The sequence below is a fragment of the Equus asinus genome, chromosome 11 (genome assembly GCF_041296235.1).
Source record: "Equus asinus isolate D_3611 breed Donkey chromosome 11, EquAss-T2T_v2, whole genome shotgun sequence".
Lineage (NCBI taxonomy): Eukaryota > Metazoa > Chordata > Mammalia > Perissodactyla > Equidae > Equus > Equus asinus.
In genome coordinates, this window is record NC_091800.1 from 80,425,168 (window position 1) to 80,447,395 (window position 22,228).

The following is a 22,228-nucleotide window of genomic DNA, read 5'->3' on the forward strand; positions in this document are numbered from 1 at the left end:
TTGCCCTGGCACTTAGTGTTAGCCGGTCATGGTGCTGGACTCACCTGATGCTGTCAAAGGGACATGGTTTGAATGGGGGAAGGATGCATCTACCTGGCCCCCTTCTGTTGCTGGGTTGGGCTGGGAAATACCAAGTCCGGGGGTGCCTTCTTCTATTGGATGGGAGGACGTAGGTTGCCCTGCACCTCTGCGACTCCTCCCTTCCAGGGATCCTGAGCCAGTTCACCTTCCTCCTTCCACTCTTCAGAGTTCTTCTTGAGGTGCTTATTATTTCCAGGCTTTATTGTAGGTAGCGAGGAGGACCAGAAGGAAACCAGTCTAAGTTCGTGTGTTTTAAAACAACTGCTTCTGTTGGAAAAAAATGCTTATTTCTAAAAACCTTGTAAAGCTTGATAAAGAATGATGAAAAGAAGTTAATTTATGATTATTTCCACATGAAACCCACCTGCGAGGCAGAGTAGAAATGAAGATTGGTTTAAATAACTGTTCCATTATAAGGCATCTATTGCTGTCTTTGGTTCTGTGCATTAAACACGCCTAAATGTAACCAGTTTTTTATCACTCATATTTTGCAGAAACATCTAGATGTTTCACTTCCAATTCCTGGGAGCTGTACTGATTAAGACAGAAAGAATTAGTGGTTATCAGAAATTTATCCCTTAGGCAGTCAGATAAAGATACCGATCCTTTTCCAAGAAATGCACAGACACAGAAAGTATGCCTACCATTTCAGAGGCCAAGAGTTCTCTGTGAAAATAAGGAATGGACCTTTCAGGGATCCATAAGAAACCCTACTCTGCAGAAATGGAAACTTCTACCCAAGAAACTACTTTTTTAAAGTGCCTATAATTGAGGTTTATTATATGTTAAGTGTTAAAAGACAGGATCAGAGTCAGATTAAATTTGTGTCACAGAAAGACATGATTTATATAAACATGACAAAAGATTGATGAATATATTAAACTAATAAAACAGATTGGCTAAATGGTGAAAAGGTTTGCAATTGGTTTTAATAAACACAGTTACATTTAACAATAAAAAGATAATTTAATGACTAACATATATGCCAAGCATGATGCCTGCCAAGCCTTGGCGACATAGGAACGTAAGGCCAATGCAATTGCCTCTTCCTTCATAAAGCTTCCTGGAGATTCTCATCACACAAAAGTCAACAGCTAGAGGAATCGTTGACTGATAAGGCAGAGAGAACTAGTGGATATCCGTACTCTCACCCCATTACCTGTCACATTTGAAAAATTTCCCAAACTTTAGGTTTTCTAAATCTATGTTTGCAGCCTAGAGGATGATAGTCATGAATTTATATGGAAATATGATTCAAAAGTTGCATTTACTTTGATAGATGCAGAGTAATTAAGATTGATATTTTTCTTACTACTTTTCCAGTGTAGCAGCTACATTTCTAACATTCATCATTTATTAATGGTGAATTAAACACTTTCCGATTGCTCCATTTTTTTAAACCAGCTGCAAAATATTTGACCCCAACTCTTAAAAAACAATGTATTTTTTTAGGGTCCCCTATTCTTTCTGCTATTTCGCAGATACTCCCCCCATACAAACACGCCTATATTTCATTCTGCTCAACTACGTGATGAAGCCAGCTTTGTTCTGAGGACTCCCATGTCCTCCTCGCTGGCTGGCTCTGAGCACAAGCTCTACCACTTGCTGGCGGTGTGAACATAACAAGCCTCAATAATTCCTCTCCCATAGAGTGTGGCCCCCGGGATCTTCAATCAATGAGAACCATCAACCTCTGTTGAAAGGAGGAATTTTACATAGAAGATTGTTGAGAATGATGAAGGTGACTGCATCAAACAGGCTGAACATCCCTGGGGATGTGTCCTGGGCAGTTGATACATTTGCTAGATTTGTACAGACAGATAACCAACACAAAATTTTCCAGAAATGATCATTTATAACATGCAAATGAGGCATATTTTAAAAATAATCTCACCTTTATGCTCTGCTTCTCTAGAGAATGACTAGCCATTAATTCAAGATTTTCTAAATCCTTATACATTTCAGTACCAAGGATAGAGTCTGAAGATCATATGTGTCTTTTCTATTTTGCTCCATTATACATACTTGAATGGGGTCTCCACCAGAACATAAGCTCCAGACACTAGGGTCTTGAGCTGCGTTCCCCACTGTGGTGTCCCAGTGTCCAGCAGGGTGACTGAAGGAATTCAATGGGCAAATTGATGAACTGAGAACTAGAAGCAAAACTCTAACACAGAGAGCTAGAGTGAGGATTTCCTGTTAGAATATATGACACCAAAATCTAAATATTCTTCCTGGATTCAGACTACAAGAACTACTAAGAGATCTATGTTAATAGAAAATTTTAAGTAAATTGTATCTCGATTATTTTGTCAATAAAATACCATATGAGGGGCTGGCCCAGTGGCACAGTGGTTGAGTTTCCACGTTCCGCTTCAGCTGCCCGGGGTTCTCCGGTTCAGATCACGGATGCAGATGTGGCACCACTTGGCAAGCCACGCTGTGGCAGCATCCCACATATAAAGTAGAGGAACATGGGCACAGATGTTAGCTCAGGGCGAGTCTTCCTTAGCAAAAAGAAGAGGATTGGCAGCAGATGTTAGCTCAGGGCTAATCTTCCTCACAAAAGAAAAAGAAAAGAAAATACCATATGATATCAAATTATTTTTTAAAAATTGTTCACTCATAAAAATACTATTTAATATTCATTTTGGAAATGATATTTTAGAAACAGGTTTTATTTGAATATCAGTTTGTATGCATGGGAGATTTATAACTCTAAAAACTTTTCTGTAAATAAATGTATCTCAGTTCAGAAAAAAAAGGGTTTAGAAATGCTAACATTTTAGACAGACTAATGGTATTTTCTGAGACATTCATATCAATTTCACTTTCCTATAAATATCTTACAAATATAAATACCTTTATGGAGAAGATAGTTCATCATTTATAGCAATATTTATTATTTATATTTATACTGGGATGGCGTATATGGTTTAAAACTTCATTTTAGAAATATATTAACTTTTCCAGTGAGAAAAAGAAGACTGTTCTCAGTTAAAAGTGGGAACTGAATCCTTTATGTGCGCAATAAATCTTTAGGTTTTACGATTCTTTTCTGAGTTGTACATAAAATAAAATTTGATGAGTTGGACATAAAATTTGATTCTAGGCTTGTACGTATTTTTAATGTTTATAATGGGATTGGAGATACTACAACAAAAGATAAGAAAATAATTTTACAAATTCTAAAATCTAATATCCTCCCTTCAGAAGTGTTTTGTGTCATACAACCTGCATATCTTGATGTTCAAAGGAGTCGTTTGTGTTCTCAAATACATTTTTACCCAAGTAGATGAGAATTGAGGCATAGTCAGAGTGTTTTTTTCCTTCAAATATTTCTTCTTTGCTTTGGAAAAGATATACACACTCTCTGGTTTTCCTCCCACCCTTCTGAGCATATGGGATTGATGAATCCATTGCTCTGCCCTAGCTTCCAGCTCTTCTCAGTGTTTGCATGCCCTTGGGGAGTCTCCAAGCCTGCAGTTTCGAATTCTCTACATGCTCACGACTCCTGAAGCCTTCTTCTGTTTCTCTCCGTGTTCCAGACCCATGAGGACCATTGCCCCGTGGGAAATCTCTATCAATCTGTCCTCAAACTCAACTTGTTTACAAAGGGAATTATCATCTTCTTTTCTCCAACCCCAAATTGTTATTCCTTCTCTGATTTATCATTTACTCATCACAAAATTGGGCATTATCCTCTTTTCTACCTCTCTCTCTTCTTTCATGTCTAATAAACCACCCAGCCCAGAAACTTCTACCTACTAAATAGTTTTAAGCTATTTGAACTATAAGCATGATCAGTCAGTCTGTACAGCCTCACTGCCTCTACCCTCCTCCAGTGCATCAGCATGTCTAAGTCAAGATTAACCCCTCAGCCTCCTAACCCCAGCCTCTTCTCCCCTCTGTTCTCAACAATTCACTTACAGTGATCCTTCCAAATGCAAACATCATCAAACTATTTCAACACAACATTCTTTCCAGTGCTGTTGATATGAAATGCCCACTCCATAACACAGTTTATGAGCACCATGTGCCTGGGCTTCTGCGTAATTCTCCAGCTTTATTTCCCCTGCCTCCCCACCACCAGGCTGGAGGAGATATCTGTACTGAGCTTCTTTCAATTTCTGGAATATGCCACCGTGTACATCCTTTTCATGTTCTTTGCTTTTCCTGAAATTGGTAAGTGGTTAAATCTCACTTACCTTGCAGGACCACACTGAGATGTCACTTCGCCAGCTGTCTACTCTAACTTCCTGGGTTTGGATGTGATGGCTCTGCTCACACACCCTGCATAACACCCTCTATCTCCCACATTACATCACTTATCACAACATGTTGGAATTGTCTCTTCATTTGTCCGTATCACCCTCTAGTCTGTGAGAACTCAGGGCAGGTACAGCATCTACTTCTTTACCAGTACAGGGCTTGACACAGAGTACTCAGTTACCATTTATTAACAGTCGAATCAAGAGATGTCCTAGTTTAGCAGATGCTGGTCTTTCTCAATGCATCACTGAATCAATGTGTGAAGAGCAAGTGAGTGAGCACACACCTGGACACTGGTTCGTCAGTGGGAGAAATCCTCACAGAGATATCCAGGAGACAACTTGGGCACGTGCAAGGTTTTGGGTAGAGCTGGAAATAGAGATCTGTGACAGATTACTCAAAAAAATCGTGCACGATGGAAAAGGAGTTCAAGCAAGAGCGAAGTGCAGTGAGCAACACCATATTTAACAGTATAAGACTTGTTCCTTTGGAGGAGTCTGCGGAGGAACGGACGTAGGAGAATGAGGCTGCTGCAGGGAAGTGAAGGAGGCATGTTTCCGGAAAGAGAGTGGACAATTGTGCAGAGTACTGGTGGGGTTAGAAAGCATGTATGTTGAGGGGTGAAGGCAGAACTACTTGTTTGATGAGGAATCATAGTCGAATCACAAATAGAGTTAATGTTAACAATTTCTTACACGTTTTTATATTTTAGATCTGAAATCCTTCAGGTAGTTCTGAGTTAGAGACATTTACTCACTACAATGTAGAGTATGTCCCAATGAGCATGGGATATACAAATTCTGAATTCCCACAGACCTTTAATGTTATAATTTCCCTTTATTAATTTAAGTGAAAGTTAACGAATGGGGAATTCAACTATCTCCAAAAACTCACGGCTATTTTTTCACTTTTTAGACAGGTAATTTAAGTGACCACCAAGGAATTAATATCGTTAAATTTAACCAAACCGAAATAAAACTATCCAAAGAATGAATAAACTCTGTATTCAGCAACTTATGTGAATTTAAATTTCAGTTTAAATATATTAGCATGTAGAGTCTCCTTTAATGGGCACACACACACACACACACAGATATGCACAGAAAGTCACCTTAACTTCTGATAGCTTTGGCAATTATAAAGTTCTTTTGATAATGGAGATGAATTCTCACTGGGCTACACACACTACCTATTTGCATTTGAAGTAATTTACCTAAAGATCTTTTGTGAGGTTAAAACAAATGTTCTAGAGTCGAGTCATTGAAATGAGCACCGGCCAGCTTAGTTGATCTCTGTGGTGTGCTTCACTGATTTCTAATTGGAAATGCACGGGAAATACAGACTTTACAAAAAGAAAGGAATTCCCCAAGTGAGAGAAGCTTCCTCATTCTGCACATGAATGTTTATTTTTACAAGCGGGAAATAAAATAGAATTACTTTTATTGCTAAAGCTTTTCACGTAAGAAGCATTTTGCTTTTATGACCTAAATGCTTTCTGCAGTTACAGTTGTAGCTGTGGAGAGAGGGGTCTGTTGACTGATTGCACAAGTTTCTCTTTGGAGTTCTGCAAAGACTGAATTGAACTCAGAAATGCAAAGGAATTGGTAGATTTCCTGAAAGTCTGACATTTTTGAAAAGCTATAAATGCTTTTAGGTTTACTGCTGTTCTTTCAAATTTGTGAAAAACAAAGTCAAGCTTGCCTAATTTTTGGTTTTCCTTTTTTTTCCTGCTTTTCTCCTTGCCTTACTCCTTTTCCTTCCTTCAGCCCTCCCTCCCGCTCTCCATTATTCTTTTCCTTCTTCCCTTCCTCCCTCCATCCATTTCTTCCTTCTCTATGGTTTAAAAGCAAGCAAATCTCTCAGATCTTTAATATAAAACAAAACTCATTCGTGTACCTATTTTAATGTCCTAGGAATTTTCTGTATGTATTTCACCTTTCAGATTCCAAGAGAACTTCTCTTTCTTTGGTAAACTGTATATATTTGGAAATAAAAGCAAACTTCTGAATGTAAGCATTCTCCTTAACATGATTTAAGTGTTACTGAAATAATTTGTGCTCTGTAAAACCAAACAATGATTTTGAATGGGCTTGTGGGAAAGCTAGCAATGGGACAGACTATTTAAAACCTAATTAATTTTATAAGAAGAACACTAACAAAAGCAATAATCAATGGATGGGGAGGTACCTTGGAAGTCCTCGACGAGAAGCTCTGCCTGGGTGGAGAAGGCCATAGCAAGTGTTACAAAAGCAAAAACCCCACAGATTGGAAAAGCCAGTCCCATTCTAACCAATGTAATAAAGCAAGAAATGGAAACGAAAGACAAAGTTAGGAAGGAAGAAAGGAGAATAAAAATTCCAGAGGAATCTCCCCCAAATTAAAAAACTAGAATCATTAATTGAATTTATCAAGGTTGTTTCCAGTAGCATTAAAAACATAAAATATATAAGAATATATTTAACAAAAGATGTACAAGATTTCTGCACTGCAAACTATAAAGCATTGCGGTAAGAAATTAAAGAAGACCTAAATAGATGGAGAGGTAAGCCGTATTCATGTGTTGAAATGGTGAATATTATTAAGATCTCTGTAGGAGGCAGAATAGTGGCCCCCAAAGATGCCCACACCCTAATCCTCAGAACCTGACAAGGCAAAGAAGTTTGCAGTTGTGGTTAGTTAAGGATCTCCAGATGCGAAGACCTTCCTGGATTACCCTGGTGGTTCCAATGTAATCACTTGGGTCCTTAAAAGCGAAGAATCATTCCGGCTGAGGGTCAGAGGGAGATGTGACTATGTAAAAAATGGTCAGAGAGACAATGTTTCTGGTTTGAAGGTGAAGGAAGGGACAGCAAGCCAAGGAATGTGGTGACCTCTACAAGCTGGAAAAGGCAAGAAATAGACTTGCCCTTACAGCCAGAAGGGGACGTAGTGCTGCCAAGACCCTAACTTTAACCCAGCGAGACCTGTGTCAGACATCTGACCTGCAGCATTGTAGGATGATAAATTTTTATTGTTTAAACCATCAACTGTGTGGTAATTTGTTAAGGAAGCCATATAAAACTAATATAGTATCTATTTATTTAAAGAAATCGTAATCAAAATCCTACAGCCTTTCTTACAGAAATTGAAAAGTTCATCCTAAAATGTATATGGAAATGCAGAATACCTAATATAGACAAAATTATCTTGAAAAAGAACAAGAAAATTAGAGACTTTAAATTAGAGACATTTTTCTATACTTAATGTGTTTTATATGTCTAAGTATATATATCCTGAAGAAACTCGTGCATGCATGCACCAAGATATATAAACTAGTATATTTATAGTAACATTATTTATAAAAATAAATAAATGCCTTACATATGGCTTTCACTGAGAGAAGGGAATAAATTGTGATATATTTGTACAATGCAATTCTGTGCAACCAAGAAAATGAATAAATGAAGGGGCTGGCCCGGTGGCACAGCAGTTAAGTTTGCACATTCTGCTTCGGTGGCCTGGGGTTCACCAGTTCAGATCCCAGGTGCAGACCCACACATTGCTTGGCAAGCCATGCTGTGGCAGGCGTCCCACATATAAAGTAGAGGAACATGGGCATGGATGTTAGCTCAGGGCCAGTCTTCCTCAGCAAAAAGAGGAGGGTTGGCAGCAGATGTTACCTCAGAGTTAATCTTCCTCAAAAAAAAAAAGGAAAAAAAATGAATGAAGCTTGGTTAAACCCATCATCTCTGAGGTAATGGTCAGCCCCAAATTCATGATGGTGGTCAAATCTGGGAAATACGGAGAGGGATAATTTTGGGGTGGAACACAAAGATACCATGAATGACATTTTAAAAAGTTGGGTGCACTGGAATTTATTTCATTACTTGCTCAATGGTACATATATGTTATATATACTCTTTGTAGGTATAATAAAATATTAAAAATATATTAGTCTCTCACCCAATTGCTTCATTCTTGCAGCATGAGGTTAGGTTTTTCTAATTCTCCAATGTGACGTTAGGTTCATTTTGTCCACGGTGCTGGAATGAATGAAGAGTATCAACAAATGAGACTTTCATGGATTGCTAAGTTAAAACAAAACAAAACATACTATATCATATAGTTCCTCCCATAAGATGCCCTGAAGTAAACCTAGAAAGTGTTAAGTGAACCTTTTCAAATCCTCAGCAATTCCTCCCTTATTTGATAAGTAATTTTTGGTTTGAATGCATTCATTGCTGAAATAGTTTGAAAATCTGTCGTTTTTTAAGAAGGAACTGGAAATGGGGAGAGTAAGAAGCATTTAGCCTAGTAGGTTATGCTAAGGCATTCTCACTCCACTCCAATGGAAGTGCCCCTTCGAGGCCGCGACTGTGTGTTATTTACTGATGAACCTTCACTACCCAGCCCGGTGTCTCCTATTTCAATTATCTTTAATGTTTCAGACAAACCTGGTGAAACTTCTTTTGATGCATCAGGCAAATCCGAACCTTCTGAACTGCAATGAAGAGAAGGCCTCAGGTACGTTGTGTGCGGTTCTGTTGTTCCCTTCCCGTCATGTGTAAGTCATTCTTCATGAGCATAGCTGGAGATGAGAGTCAGCCTCGCCTGCGAAGCTCTGTGAACACCACCCCAGTTCTAGCAGGATTCACACCCTCGTAAGCGCTGCTCATGACAAGAGGATGTTCGAGAGCAGTTAAATGGTAGAGTCCCCTTGGACTTCACTGCAATTGGCTTTTCCCGCTTTAAACTTCCAGGACAGGGATTCCTGCAGCGTCACTTACTTTAGAATATATTTTTGCCATTATTTAACTAGTTTCTCATTATACCAAATGCATGCGTGTTATTTTAAACAATAATAGTAATTTTTCTGCACAGATATTTGTACCGCAAGAAATAGAATCTAACATTCATTCTCAACCTAATTTAAAACTTTGAAAATCTTAATGTCACTCTTCCTTAACAGATATCTTTTTGAAAATATCTAGAGTTCTGTTTACCACTGTTCTTTTATATATTCATATACTTATTTAAAAAATGGGTGCCACATTCATTTTTTAGCTTTTAAATTTGATAACAAAGTTACTAATCATGTTATTTTTGGTATATTAAGAATAAAAGATTTCTAAATAATGAAGAGAAAAGTCCAGCATAAGTAACAAAATAATATAACAATTTTGAAGGCAGTAATTGATCTGAATGACTTATTTCTACTTACTCTTCTTGTTGCTATGCCTCTACTTGCCTGAAAACACTTTATACCGAGACCTCGTATTTGCTGTACCTTTGGGAGTGTGGTTACCTGATAAACCTCCGGTTTAAGACAGGATGAGGGATTTGCTCTATTTCTTATTTTATGGGAATTAAGTGTCCTTGTTTAATGTTTATTCGTCTTCTCTGCTAAAATAAACTGAAGATTTAACAAATAGCGCTATGAGATAGCTTAATAGTCTGACACTTTAGATCAGGCTAATGTTAGTGATAGTGTAGGGATATTAACATCATCTACAAAAGTATGCCTAATGGTAAATATTGAAAGAGTTAATAGCCATTTATAGCTTTTCTCTATCTTTTTTCAAAACTGTATTTATTGAGAAATATAAGTCATGTCCTCTAGTTCCAAAGGAAGATGACTTTTTTCTCGTTCATATCCCTGGCTTCTTTCCCAGGGAAGGGAGAAATGATTGAGCCTTGGCTGCCTGGACTCTCACCAGTCACACGTTCACCTCTTAGGTCTAGTGTCAACTGTGCCAAAACCGACATCCAAAGCAACTGACAATTGACTGTCCTAAAGCCCCAGTGAATGACTAAACTGCTCATGTAGACTCAGCCCTGGTCACCTCGGACCTGGTGTATGATGACTCTCTTAGACAATTTTGTCCATGTTGGTCATGCAAAGGCTACCATCAGTGTCATCCCTTTTCCATGCCATATTAGCATGAGAGACACAGTGATGGGACCTTAGTGACTCTCAATAAACGTATGTTGATTGAGTGAAAATACTTCTCTCACACACAAGGGACGAAGAGCTCTAATGCAGTGAGAGGTTTCAAGTAAACGCAGGCTGTGCCAGCATCCCATCCAACAGCAAGAAGAGTGAATCCGATAAAAGCAATAGTGAAGAGATCAGTGACCTAGGCACCCTTATGACTGAGCGAGTGAAAATCATCACCAATAATCTGTTATATTCTTGTTATTTTGTGTTTCTGGAATTTGGAATGGACATATAACAAAATTATCTGGGGGATAAAAGCAGTTTGAGGTATATCTCTTGGGTGGGACAGAAATAATCTTCCACAGTGAGGAAGCTGAGCTCTCCTAACTCATCATGCAGATATATTTAACCGAAGGCAAATGGTGATGAAATCCTGGTGTGAATATCTGCTGTGGTGGCTGAATTACCTCAGCTCGCCTGTAAAGCCACATAACTCAAATTTATAGATGCAGGTGATCATGCAGTTTAGTCATGACTACTGAAAAGGAGCAGTTACCTCCATTAGGTTCTTAATTGTTATTAATGTGAATTTTTCTTCAGGATTTATTGATTTTCAGTTTCAGTTGTTAATAAGTGTAAATTTGAGTAATCACATCTATATTCCTGCCCAAATATGTTCAGCTGTCACTGTTAATGTGTAATTTGTAACTTAATATAATTATTTATATTTCAGATGGGAAAAAAACGGATCATGGAGAGAGGCTAGACCCACTGTTTTAATAGCAAACTGAGTATTTATTTGTATGTCTGCCCATTTAGGAGACTGTTTACAGACTACCTCCTACGTGTTTTAAAATCACCAGGCGCTGGGAAGGCGTAACTGTTCTCACCATTTCGATTCATATTCACTGAGACGAAGGAAGAGTTTCACTGAGAATAAAGTGACACTAAGTTCGCTCAAGCTTAGCTTCTCAATGATTTTATGCTTTACACATCACCACCCAGTGAATATTATTTTTATATTTTTTTATTTCATTGGTAATTAAATGTCACTGATGCAAAACAAGGTAGTGTTTTAAAATGGCAGGACTGCAATTTTATTCATATTGGAAACATTTAATGTTTTTCATTTTGTTTCGTGTGTTGATAAACTTTAGCATTTTAGGCATCTCAGAATTATCGAAAGTAAATATTTTCTGTGCTATCTACACCCACTTTTTCTGATTTTCTTATTGTTTCTTGTAGATATCGCTGCATCTGAGTATATTGAGGAAATGCTGCTGAAAGCCGAAATTGCCTGGGAAGAAAAAATGAAGGAGCCTTTATCGGTTCCTGCCTTAGCACAGGAGGAGGAGCCGTATGAAGAGATTGTTCGTGACCTCCCAGCGCTTTCCTGTAAGCTGTAAGTGCCTTCTTTCTAGAATGATAGAGTCAGACCCTGTTCACTGAGGAGGTAATGATTCTCCTTTGTCATACTCTCTAGTCGCCAGTCATTTCACAGTCAATATTGTCTGTCTCTCAACTAAAAGTTAGAAAACTGAAGCTGCATATCGACACATTTACTAAAAAATACTTGTTTACAATAAGGAGTTTAGAAAACTTTTATGAAAACCCTCTTATTTTTTTCAAACATTAGTATTTCAGTTATTAGATCAATTTGTCACCATGAGAACAAATAAAATGTTTTAAACACACTCCAGGTTTTTAGCTAAACTGATATGTAAGGTTTCCAATGTCTGTCATAATAGCTAAAGTTTCTAAAGTAGGAAAAACAAATATTCATTTTCTCTCTCAAGTGTAAAACTAATGATTTCTTGTTGTCTAAAATATCTCCCAAATACTGACACATACTACAATGAGAATGAACCTTGAAAACATTATGCTAAGTGAACGAAGCCAGACAACAAAAGGGCACGTATTATATGATTCAATTTATATGAAATGTCCAGAACTGGCAAATCTATAGAAGCAGAAAATCTATTAGTGGTTGCCAGGAGCAGAGAGAGGGAGGAATGGGGGTGACTCTTAATGGATATGGGGTTTCTTTTTGACGATGATGGAAATATTCTGGAAGTAGATAATGATGGTTACACAAATTTGTGAATATGCTGAAAAGCAATTTTTGCTGTGTGGATTATATCTCCATAAACTAAATAAATATATAAAAAATATTTCAGGTTGAAAATCTGCTATATACAAGCATTGGGGACTCGAGGAAGTTCCTTTCTTTCTCTGAACCCTGTTTCTTGTTTGGCAATGAAGATTATGTTTAATATTGGAATAGTTGAGGGTGCACTGAATAAATAGCACTATCTGGGTTCTGGACAATCTGAGAAATAATCAACAGCAAAGATGGAGACCAAATCCAGTCAGTGATAGAGGACATCACGGAATGTGGCAGCTAAGAGGCTTTATAAATATATCCCATTACGAGGCAGCTTTAGTAACGAGGGCCAAGGCGCCTGTAAACCAGATCAGGTCTCCCAAAAGAGGGGCATCCAGGACAAGGCTCCAAAAGGTAGGAAGAGGACAAGTAGTGCTCTCTGCAGGTCGGCTCCTTCCAAGCAAAAAGAGAGAGGAGCTAAGGAGACACTCTTTCCAGATTTGTCCATCAGACAATTCGTTCCTCTTCCCCAGTGTAGAGATTCCCAGAATTAGCAGGACTCGATTTTCCTTCCTAGGAAGTAGAAAAGATGTTTCCAGTGGATGTGTCACAAGGCTGTTGTGATAGTGAGCTCAAAGGAGAAAACTCTTATTTCAGAGCCTGTCCCCTCACAGGTATTCAAAAACACTTTTAATTTAAAATTACTCTAGATAATTCAGAGGCTAAAGTTGTGCATAAATGCATTGACTTCTACTTAACAACTAAATTGTATTCATTATTGGACTTGATTTTTTAGCTGTTGTAAAGGAGCTTGATTTTTATGTCAGACACTATGCTAGGAGTCTCTCGTTTTATCTTATTACATCTTCAAAGCCCTATTAAAGTTCTCTCAACTTCCTAAGATGACAGAGCTGGCCAATGACAGATCAAGATTTATAGCCAAGCGATCAGACGCAGATCATTCTTGCTTATACAATATTATCTCTCTCATACTTCCACAGTGGGTAAAAATGGTATCACATTTATATGGGAGAAAAAGGCAGAAAGCCGTAGAAACAAAGTTGGAGTTGAGTCACGAAGTGGTTAAATGATAAGATACTTTTCATGTGACCTGGAATTAATGATGAGAATATTGTGACCTTGCTCTTTATATTGCTGTATTACTGACATTGCTGGAATGAGAGGAGTAATACAAATATTTGCTATGGAAGAATTTTATCTCCCAAGTGTTGATATTAAAATCACTACCCAGTACCTTCCACTTTACTTTTAGGATTATGTTCTGGGCTTCCAAGTAGAGATGTTAGTATGTAAGCAGAATTAAAAGTTTGAGTTAAAACCAAATTCTTTCATAATAAGTTATTTGGGATAAATATTAACTGCTCTATATGTCTGTAGTTTTTTTTTTCTTCGTTTAAAAAGAGAAAAAAGCTTTAGTTAAAAAAGAAAACAAAAACAACCAATTTACCAAAAAAGTACTTTTTTCTTTTTTTCTATATTGCTGATTGAAGAACAGGTTTTAAACAGATTAATCAATGACTTATTTTTTCTACATGATTAAATATAATTGTCCTAATAATCTTTTTCTCTCGTTGACTCTGAGTAAAGCTTTGAAACTTTGCATTGTTTTATACTGAATTTGACCTGCTTTTAATTGTAGGCTGCTGTTATCTTTCTTCAGAGATAGAATTGAAAGTTAAATCAAAGAACAAGTCAATCATAATATTAGGCTTTTTTAGCTCTTTGAAAAAAACGGCAAGTAGACTTGGCTAGTGTAACAACTAAATGCATTCTTACATTTTCTTTTATACTCCATGATTTTGATGCATTTCATCTGATTATTTTCATTGTCTTTATAGTACAAAGAAATATGAACTAGGAGCAAATAGGTATGAAATAACTAAGGAGAGTTATATTTCAATGCAGAAAAGAATACTTTTAATAATCCACTCTTTCAAACTTTGTTTTAGTATGAGAAGGAAAAATATGGACACTTGAGTACTTCTTTATAAACAAATCCACAAACACAAAGGTCAAAACTTTCTCTAAAGCTAACTGATTTGCATATTGATTAGGAAAAAAATGGTGCTTGCTTATTTTATTGTATTTAATATCACAGTGGTGAATGACTCGGTCAACAAATTTACTGAAACATATTGGGACATTGTTCCGCCACATGCCCATCTGGGTGAGCAGTGTAGGATAGGTTGCTGAGAGACCAAAGAAAAGACCTGGAGACAGCAAACGAGACATATGGGTTTATCGGGAGTTACTTACAGGAAAGGTCAGGTGGTGGCCGGCTGGGCAGCAATGCGCACCCGCTACCGCCCCCTGAGAGCAGCTTGCTTAACTAGGCGGAGGAGCAAAGGCTGCATGCTTGCCAAGGGGCTGTCCTTGCTACGACCAGCGTTCCCAGCAACAGTAGCTCACATGGAGGGGCTGTGTCCCTGGAAGACGTGATGTTCTTCACCTGAGATAAGGGAGGATCCAGGCTGGCCAGGCCCTAGATTGTTGCCAATCCCAGCAGCTGGGCGGCCTGCCCAGAAGGAAACCAGAAGGACACATGGTTGCAATGGGCCTGGGGGCTTTTACTGAACATGCGAGTCCCAGGCCCTACAGACATTTTCTACATGCCGTTCTTTTGATAGAGAACATATATGAAGCGAATCAGAGAACTGACATAATTGACAAGAAATATAAATAATTTCTTTAAAAAATCTCTTATGTCATTTACAAAGCAGCATTTCTTCACAAACCAGTTGTGTGAGAGGCAGTGGTTTAGGCCTGGTGTTTGGGGAGGGTTCGGGTCTTCTGTCTCTCCTCTCCTCAACATTGCTGTAGTTTTCTGCAAACTCTTCCTTTCAATCTGTTCCCTTCATTAAAATGAATAAACACTGTTGTTCTGTGAAAGTACAGGTTTCATTCATTTAAACCAAGTGCATTCTTGAATTTTAACTCTGAAGCCTGGTCTTCTAGCTGTTTCCAGAAGTCCCTCAGCTTTAGTGAGGTGAAAGGAGAAATTAGAACAAAACAAAAATCTAGGAAAAAGGGGAAAGAGCAAGTACAGATGGAAATATTTGTCAGCCTTCCTCTGCTTCAGTCAGGAGCATGCATTCTGATGAAGCTTATGCTCCTTTAATTTCTTTATTTTGCTCACGAAAGAATAGTGCGGTATTCATTGATATGAGAAGCACGTACCTCTTTCCCATATGATCTACTGTTTTCCTTCAGTGTCTTTCCTTTTCCGCCTTTTCTCTCTAGCCCTCATTTGGAAGGCTTACCATGCTGTACCTCATCTGAATTATGCTTGCCCGTCTGCCTTCACCAATTTTAACCCCAACATCCTATTCCTTTACGTCATAAAGTTGACTTGTTTTACAATTTTCACAGAAAATTACATTTTACATTTTCCCATAATGTATTTTGCTAAAATATTAGGAAACAATTGAGTGGATTCCTTTTTCTAATATCTCAGCAAACAAGTCAAATTTCCTTTCCATTGTCAATTCATGTTTATTGCTCTGTGTGCATTTTTTGGCAGTAAATCATGATTTAGCCGGGATGAGAACGTCACTTTTGCTGTGCCCCACTGTTAGTAGCAACTGCCTATCTTTGGTTAAACATGTAATCAGTAGGAAATTCCTATATTATTGGGTGATCCTATAGTCCATGTCTTCTAAGATATTGTCTGTCTAATGAACATCTTTAAGGTCTCTATTTGTTGCCTGACTTTCAAGTTCATCTCTCAAAATGAACAGGTTATATTTAAATCCAAAGGTCCTTCCAGCCATAATATTCTCTATCTCTTAAGCCTTTAGGCTTCCTCTCTCCGCTTTAAATTTGCAACAGCTATTGTCATACTTGACTGCTATTGCTTCCTCTGAGCTTTCTCTCCTGCCGCTGGGGCCTCCTCCCTGTGCCGCCTTTTTTCTGTCCTGGGTTGGATCTCAGTGCCTCATTTACTGTTATTGCTGCTAATCAAACAGCTGCTGCTGAATGTGCCCTTTGGTGTTTGAATGTGGAAATGCTCTCCAAGGGTTTTTAATCACTGAGAGATTTTGATAGTGCCAACTTTTGTTTCTAATATTCTATGTCATGAAGTCTTTGAGTTGGAATCCACAAAAGTTCTGCATAATCCCTAAGAGGAGCAGAGTGGTTCACTGAACAACCCTGGGTTTTCACTTAGTAATAATAACAACAGTGATAACAACTGAGAGTTTTTGAGCATTTTCCAGGCATCAGGACTTGTGCAGAGTGGTTTACATGGAAAATTTCATTTCATTTTCAAAACAACACCTGGAAGTACTTTATCTATTACTATCCTCGTTTTATACCTTCCTGTCTGAGACTCAGAGCTTAAGTAACGTTGATGCGGGCTCAGTGAACCAAAGAGTTGAAAGAAAGCCTTCTTGGACTCTGAAGGGCTGGTAGTATTGCTGTTTTATGCAGAGAATAGCATGGAGACAGGACCCATGGGCAGCGAAGGGCTGCAGCATGGGGACAGGACCCATGGGCAGTGAAGGGCTGCAGGCATGGGGACAGGACCCATGGGCAGTGAAGGGCTGCAGCATGGGGACAGGACCCATGGGCAGTGAAGGGCTGCAGCATGGGGACAGGACCCATGGGCAGTGAAGGGTTGCAGGCATGGGGACAAGATACATGGGCAGTGAAGGGCTACAGGTGTGGGGACAGGACCCATGGGCAGTGAAGGGCTGCATGTGTTGAATGTTAGGGCTAAATTTATAAGGCATGAGTACATGACTCATTTTTACTAGATAAAGGAAAGATGATGTAAAAAGTCATTAAATGGTATCAGTGCAGGTGGGGTCTGGTTACTGTGTGGTCGTATAACTTTAGATATGAATTGGGTCATATAGGTCGGCATGTAGGCCAGGATGCCTTGGGCTTCTCTCCCTGGGGCAGCCTTGATCCACATCAACGTGACTCACTCACACACGTGTACCCAATCTTATGTTGTTTCTGTGTAATTATTTGTAATCTAAAACTAATTTGGCTTTAAAGAGGAAATGGCTGATCTGAGTTTCCCTGTGATGGTCAGTCAGCTTCAGGTGTGAACAATTTAGAAGGAGTGTTCAGTGTGACAACTTGAGAAGACAACTTGAAATCAGGAGGAAGTTATCCTTCCACAGAAATGACAAGCATGAAGGGTTGCCTGCAATCCAGTCTGCGCCAATCTGCATTTCAGCTAGAGCTGCGAGGCGAGGTGGAACAGCAGGGGACTGGATTTTCCATCTGTTTGTCAAGTTATCCATCACACTCTTTGACCTTACTCACTCTGTCTAGACTAACTCTCTGAGATTACCTGTGAGGCCATGTGGTGTGGCCACTATGGACAGAGACCCCAGAGCCACACTCCTTGGTTCAGATACTGGCTCTGCACTTACTGGCTCTGTGACTTGGGCAATTTCATCCACCTCTCTGTGACATTTTTCCTCAAGTGTAAAATGCGGGCATTGTCTGATAAAGAATTTGGCCAGCCTTTAGCCCTGCTTGCTGGGAGAGTAACTCTCAATCTTTAGAATACCTGTGATAGGGGTGTCTTTGTTATTCAAGAGCCCCTTGGATGCACTTGAGCTTATGCAAAGGTGACTCAGGGCTGGGGCTGCTCACACCGGAAAAACTAACCAAGTGATTAAAGGACTAGGGCTTTGAGCCAGCCGGAACTCAGGGGAAGGAAAGAGGCCTGGGGTGAGCTCAAACACATGGCTGATGATTGAGTCAACCATGCCCACATAATGAAACCTCTGTGAAAACTCTGGACAACAAGATCAATGGAGTTTCCTGGTCAGTGAACACATCAGTATTCTGGGAGGGTGACAAACCTTGACTTCCTGGGGAAGGGGTCAGAAGCTCTGTGTTCAGGACTCTCCCAGACCTTGCCCTGTGTGTCTGTTTGTTTGGCTGGTCCTGATTTGTATCCTTTATGATAAGCTGTAATAGTAAGTACAGTGCTTTCTTGAGTTCTGTGAGTTGTCCTAGTGAATTATCAAATGTGAGAGGGATTGTAGGAACCCTGGAATTTGTAAATAGTTGGTCAGAAGTGTGGTGGTCTGGAGATTCCCAAACTTGTGGCTAGCATTTGAAGTGGGGGCAGCCTTGCTGGGGATGGTGCTGTAGGGGAGGAAGACATTTCCTCTTCCCAAATGTGGGTTCATCTGGCTGGAGAACGAATTAAATTCACATGAGACAGAATAGCAAGAGAAAATTAAACAAAGCTTTATGAGGAACCATGGCCCGGGGCCTTTCTTCCCGAAGGAAGAAAGGGCACCAAAGAAGTGGGGTGCACAGAGTGGTTATATACCCCCAAACAGGGTGCTCCACAATAGTCACAAGATTGCCCTGTCGGCACAGAGCTTGATGGACACAGCAGGTAGTGGTCTGCTATCTTGGTGGGCGTAGCAGGAGGCAAGCCTATTGTCTGGAGCTGGGCAGTCACAGGTGAGCTCAGCAATCAGTTCCTAGCCTAAGGAAAGATGCTTAATCCTTAAAGAAATGCCAACATTGGGAGGGGGAGGGAAGTCAGTTACAGGAGGTTACCAGACAAGCACAATAAAATGCAGATTTAAGTCCTTGCCTTTGGTATTGATTAAGAGTTTCTAGAAAGAAGGTCATCTCCTTTCTTCTTCCTGGTACAGAGATGGAGGCACCTTTTACAGATAGAGATTTACCTTACAAATGTAAATGTGTCCTAACAAAGGGCAAGTTCCATTCCTCAGAGCCTCCTTCCCTGTCCCAGTTTATCAAAAGCAATGAGCCTCAAATAATCCTGATGCCAAAGAGACATATCTTGGGGTGGCCAATTTCAGGTCCCTACAGTGCCCTTAACTTGTGAGGTCCATGCTAACGCTAGGTGGTCAGCTTCAGAATTGTGCTGCAGTATACCACAGCATGATGATAATGTTGATAATACGGGTCTCATGGGGTTGCTCTTGATGACTAAGTGAGTTAATATTTCCAAGTCGCTTAGAGCAATATCTGACTCATTGTGATGCTACATAAATGCTTGAGAAATGAAAAAAGGAAAAAAAGATGTTTTTCATTCATCTGTGAACTGTTAGCAAAACCATCTAAAGAATAAAGACCTTCTAGCTATAAACTGAGACAATAGAATTAGGTCTTCAACTTGTTGCTTTTAAACTTATGACCATGTGGAAAAAGTCTTACTTTCTAAGCAGCTGAGACCATTGTTGGTTGGGTGAATCCTTTGATTAGCTTGTTTTCGATCTGGTTCTCCAGGGCTTCTCAGTTATCTGGCACTTGGGTTAGAGAGAAGGTACCGCTCTGCATTGGATGGGAAAACATGGGATGAGGCAGAATAGAGCAGAGCTGAGGGCAGGAAGGAAAAGGGGCTGGTGTGGGGGACCCCAGGGTGGGGTCAGCCAGGTGGCCTTTGGTGAGGAGAAATTCTCTGTGGGGATTTTTGAGCAACACAATATGAGTTATGCAACGTGTCCTTCATCTTAGTAAAACCTGAGACACACAACAGGCTTAAAGTAGATGGCTGTGGAAAGTCTTGAAGGTGCCACATTTTATGAAGCAGGCTCAACTGGCATTCATTCAAAAGCAAGCCAACTTGTCTCTACACAAGGATGTCTTCAAGGGCCTTTGTTGTTCAGTTGAAAGTAAATACGATTTGCATATCAAAGCAATTTCGATTGTCATTTACATTGAACTTTATTTATACTCCATGACTTGGGATGGATATAGACATTATTATCCACATTATATTTATGGAGAAACAGAAGCCCAGAGGTGTGACAGACTTAAGGATATAGCTAATCAGTGGCATCTGCAATTAGAACGCAGATCTTTGGATTCTCTGCTCATGCTCTCCAGCCTAAGATGGGAACAGGCCTAAGAAGAAGTCTGAGCATCTCCGTAGTCTCAGAGTATGCACAACCTTGCCATGTAGATCTAAAAAGTTTTCCATATGAGAGAGAGCGCCTTTGACCCATGCCTAACCACTATACATGAGGATATTCGTTTAGGAAATACCTCCCTGTAATTTAGACCAGGACGCTTGGATGAGCACTGAAAAGTGCACTTTTATTCCAAGACCCTCAGGGACAATAGCACTACGGCCATTAATTTCCTTGCTCCTACTGTTAAACACCACATCTCTGGTTACTCCTGTGAAGCAGTTGTTTTTTGTGAATTTACTGCTGACCCTGAAAGACCCGAGCATTTTCGAATCAGCACAGCTTCAATGTAAAGTAGCACCCCCTGAGCTAAAGTCCAACCAGACTCCCAGAGTCTTTTGGAAGTTCTTGTGCTGTTGTCATGGATGTCAGGGAAGCTGTGGCTGGCAGTGGGAGGTCTGGATTTTATGAGCATGTCATCCAGAGGGATTCATGAAAATGATCACTGATATATAAACATGCAAAGTACTTCCACCACAGCCCTTGTGTTTGTGTATTGAACTTTATTACTACCTTTTAATAAATGTTTTCAGTGATCAGAAGCATTCTTCATTTATCCTAGCTTCATGTATGAAAGAAATGCTATGGAAGTCCATTTCAAAATATTGGCACTTATCATTAAAAAAGAGAACTGTGTCTTATTTAGAGACTTTTCCCCTTATGAGCAGGAAAGGGATTTGGAGTGAAAGTTCCTTAAGCAACTTCATTTAAAGGAAGCGGTTTCAGTAACACCTCTGACCGGCGATCAGAAGCTTCATGCTTTGTGATTGGGCTATAAGATGCACCACAAATCCTCTGTCACTTGTCTTCGCCTAACTGGGTCTGTCCTAGGTTAACACAAAGGAAAAAACAAAAATCAAACATTCCTAATTGTAGATTGTTCTCAAAGTTTCTCTTTAATCAATGAGTGTTGATCTAAAGTGGTAAATCTTCAGAGAACGAGAAACAGCTAGCATCAGGCAAATGTAGAACTTGTGTTGGAGAAGCAGCATTGGCCCAAGATCTGAACCCTGGAAGAAGGACGAGTGGTGAGCTGGCCACTACCTGTATCGGAGGTACTACCTGTATCGGAGGTACATTGGGAATGGAGACACGAGGATTTAGAGCAGCCTGGGTCTTGACCTGTCCTGTGCACATGACTTGGGTCTGCTGAGCACGCCATGATCACATTGCACAATTTGGGGGGACTCGATTTTTGTCCCCGGCCTCTGTTGTTAGGAACTTTTGGAGAATGCCTGAACCCAGTGCTGATGACTTTTAGCTTAACCCAAAGCGCTAATATGACATCAAATAGAACATGTTCTGGTCACTTCTCTACGAAGGAGCCCTTTTTAATTGCTCTGTGTAGGGCTGAGACTGTACATTCTCCATCCTAACTCTTCAGTGTGTCTTAATTTTCCCTATGGGGTTTTTTTTTTTTTGAGGAAGATTAGCCCTTAGCTAACATCTGCCACCAAACCTCCTCTTTTTGCTGAGGAAGACTGGCCCTGAGCCCATCATCTGTGCGCATCATCCTCTACTTTATATGTGGGACGCCTGCCACAGCATGGCTTGCCAAGTGGTGCCATGTCCGCACCTGGGATCCAAACTGGCGAACCCCGGGCCGCCAAAGCAGAACGTGGGCACTTAACCACTGCGCCACCGGGCCGGCCCCTGCCTATGGGTTTTTATGACCTGAGGAACACTTTAGTTCATCACTATCAGAAGTCAAGTTTCCTGTAGCTGGAGTGACCATATGTCCTGGTTTGGTCCACTCCTCCTTTATGCCTGTTTACCAGGATAATTGTTAATAAAGCCTCTTTCAGCTTAAAAGTGTCCTAGTTGGCATAGAATCAGGGAACTATGGGATAAAATTTTTTATGTAGTTTCATTTCAGATTAATATTTTAAGAAAATAATTAAATGGACAGTTATT

At 39.7% G+C, this 22,228-nt stretch overlaps 1 protein-coding gene across 4 annotated transcripts in view; it reads left to right on the top strand.

The window, feature by feature from the left end:
• Positions 1–22,228, top strand: part of MYO16 (myosin XVI) — a 599,178-nt gene that overhangs the window by 251,162 nt on the left and 325,788 nt on the right. For all 4 annotated transcript variants that reach the window (XM_070520138.1, XM_070520137.1, XM_070520139.1 and 1 more), the window contains exons 8-9: positions 8,781–8,856; positions 11,516–11,672. In XM_070520138.1, the coding sequence (XP_070376239.1) occupies positions 8,781–8,856; positions 11,516–11,672 (233 nt within the window). The remainder of the gene's footprint in view (positions 1–8,780; positions 8,857–11,515; positions 11,673–22,228) is intronic.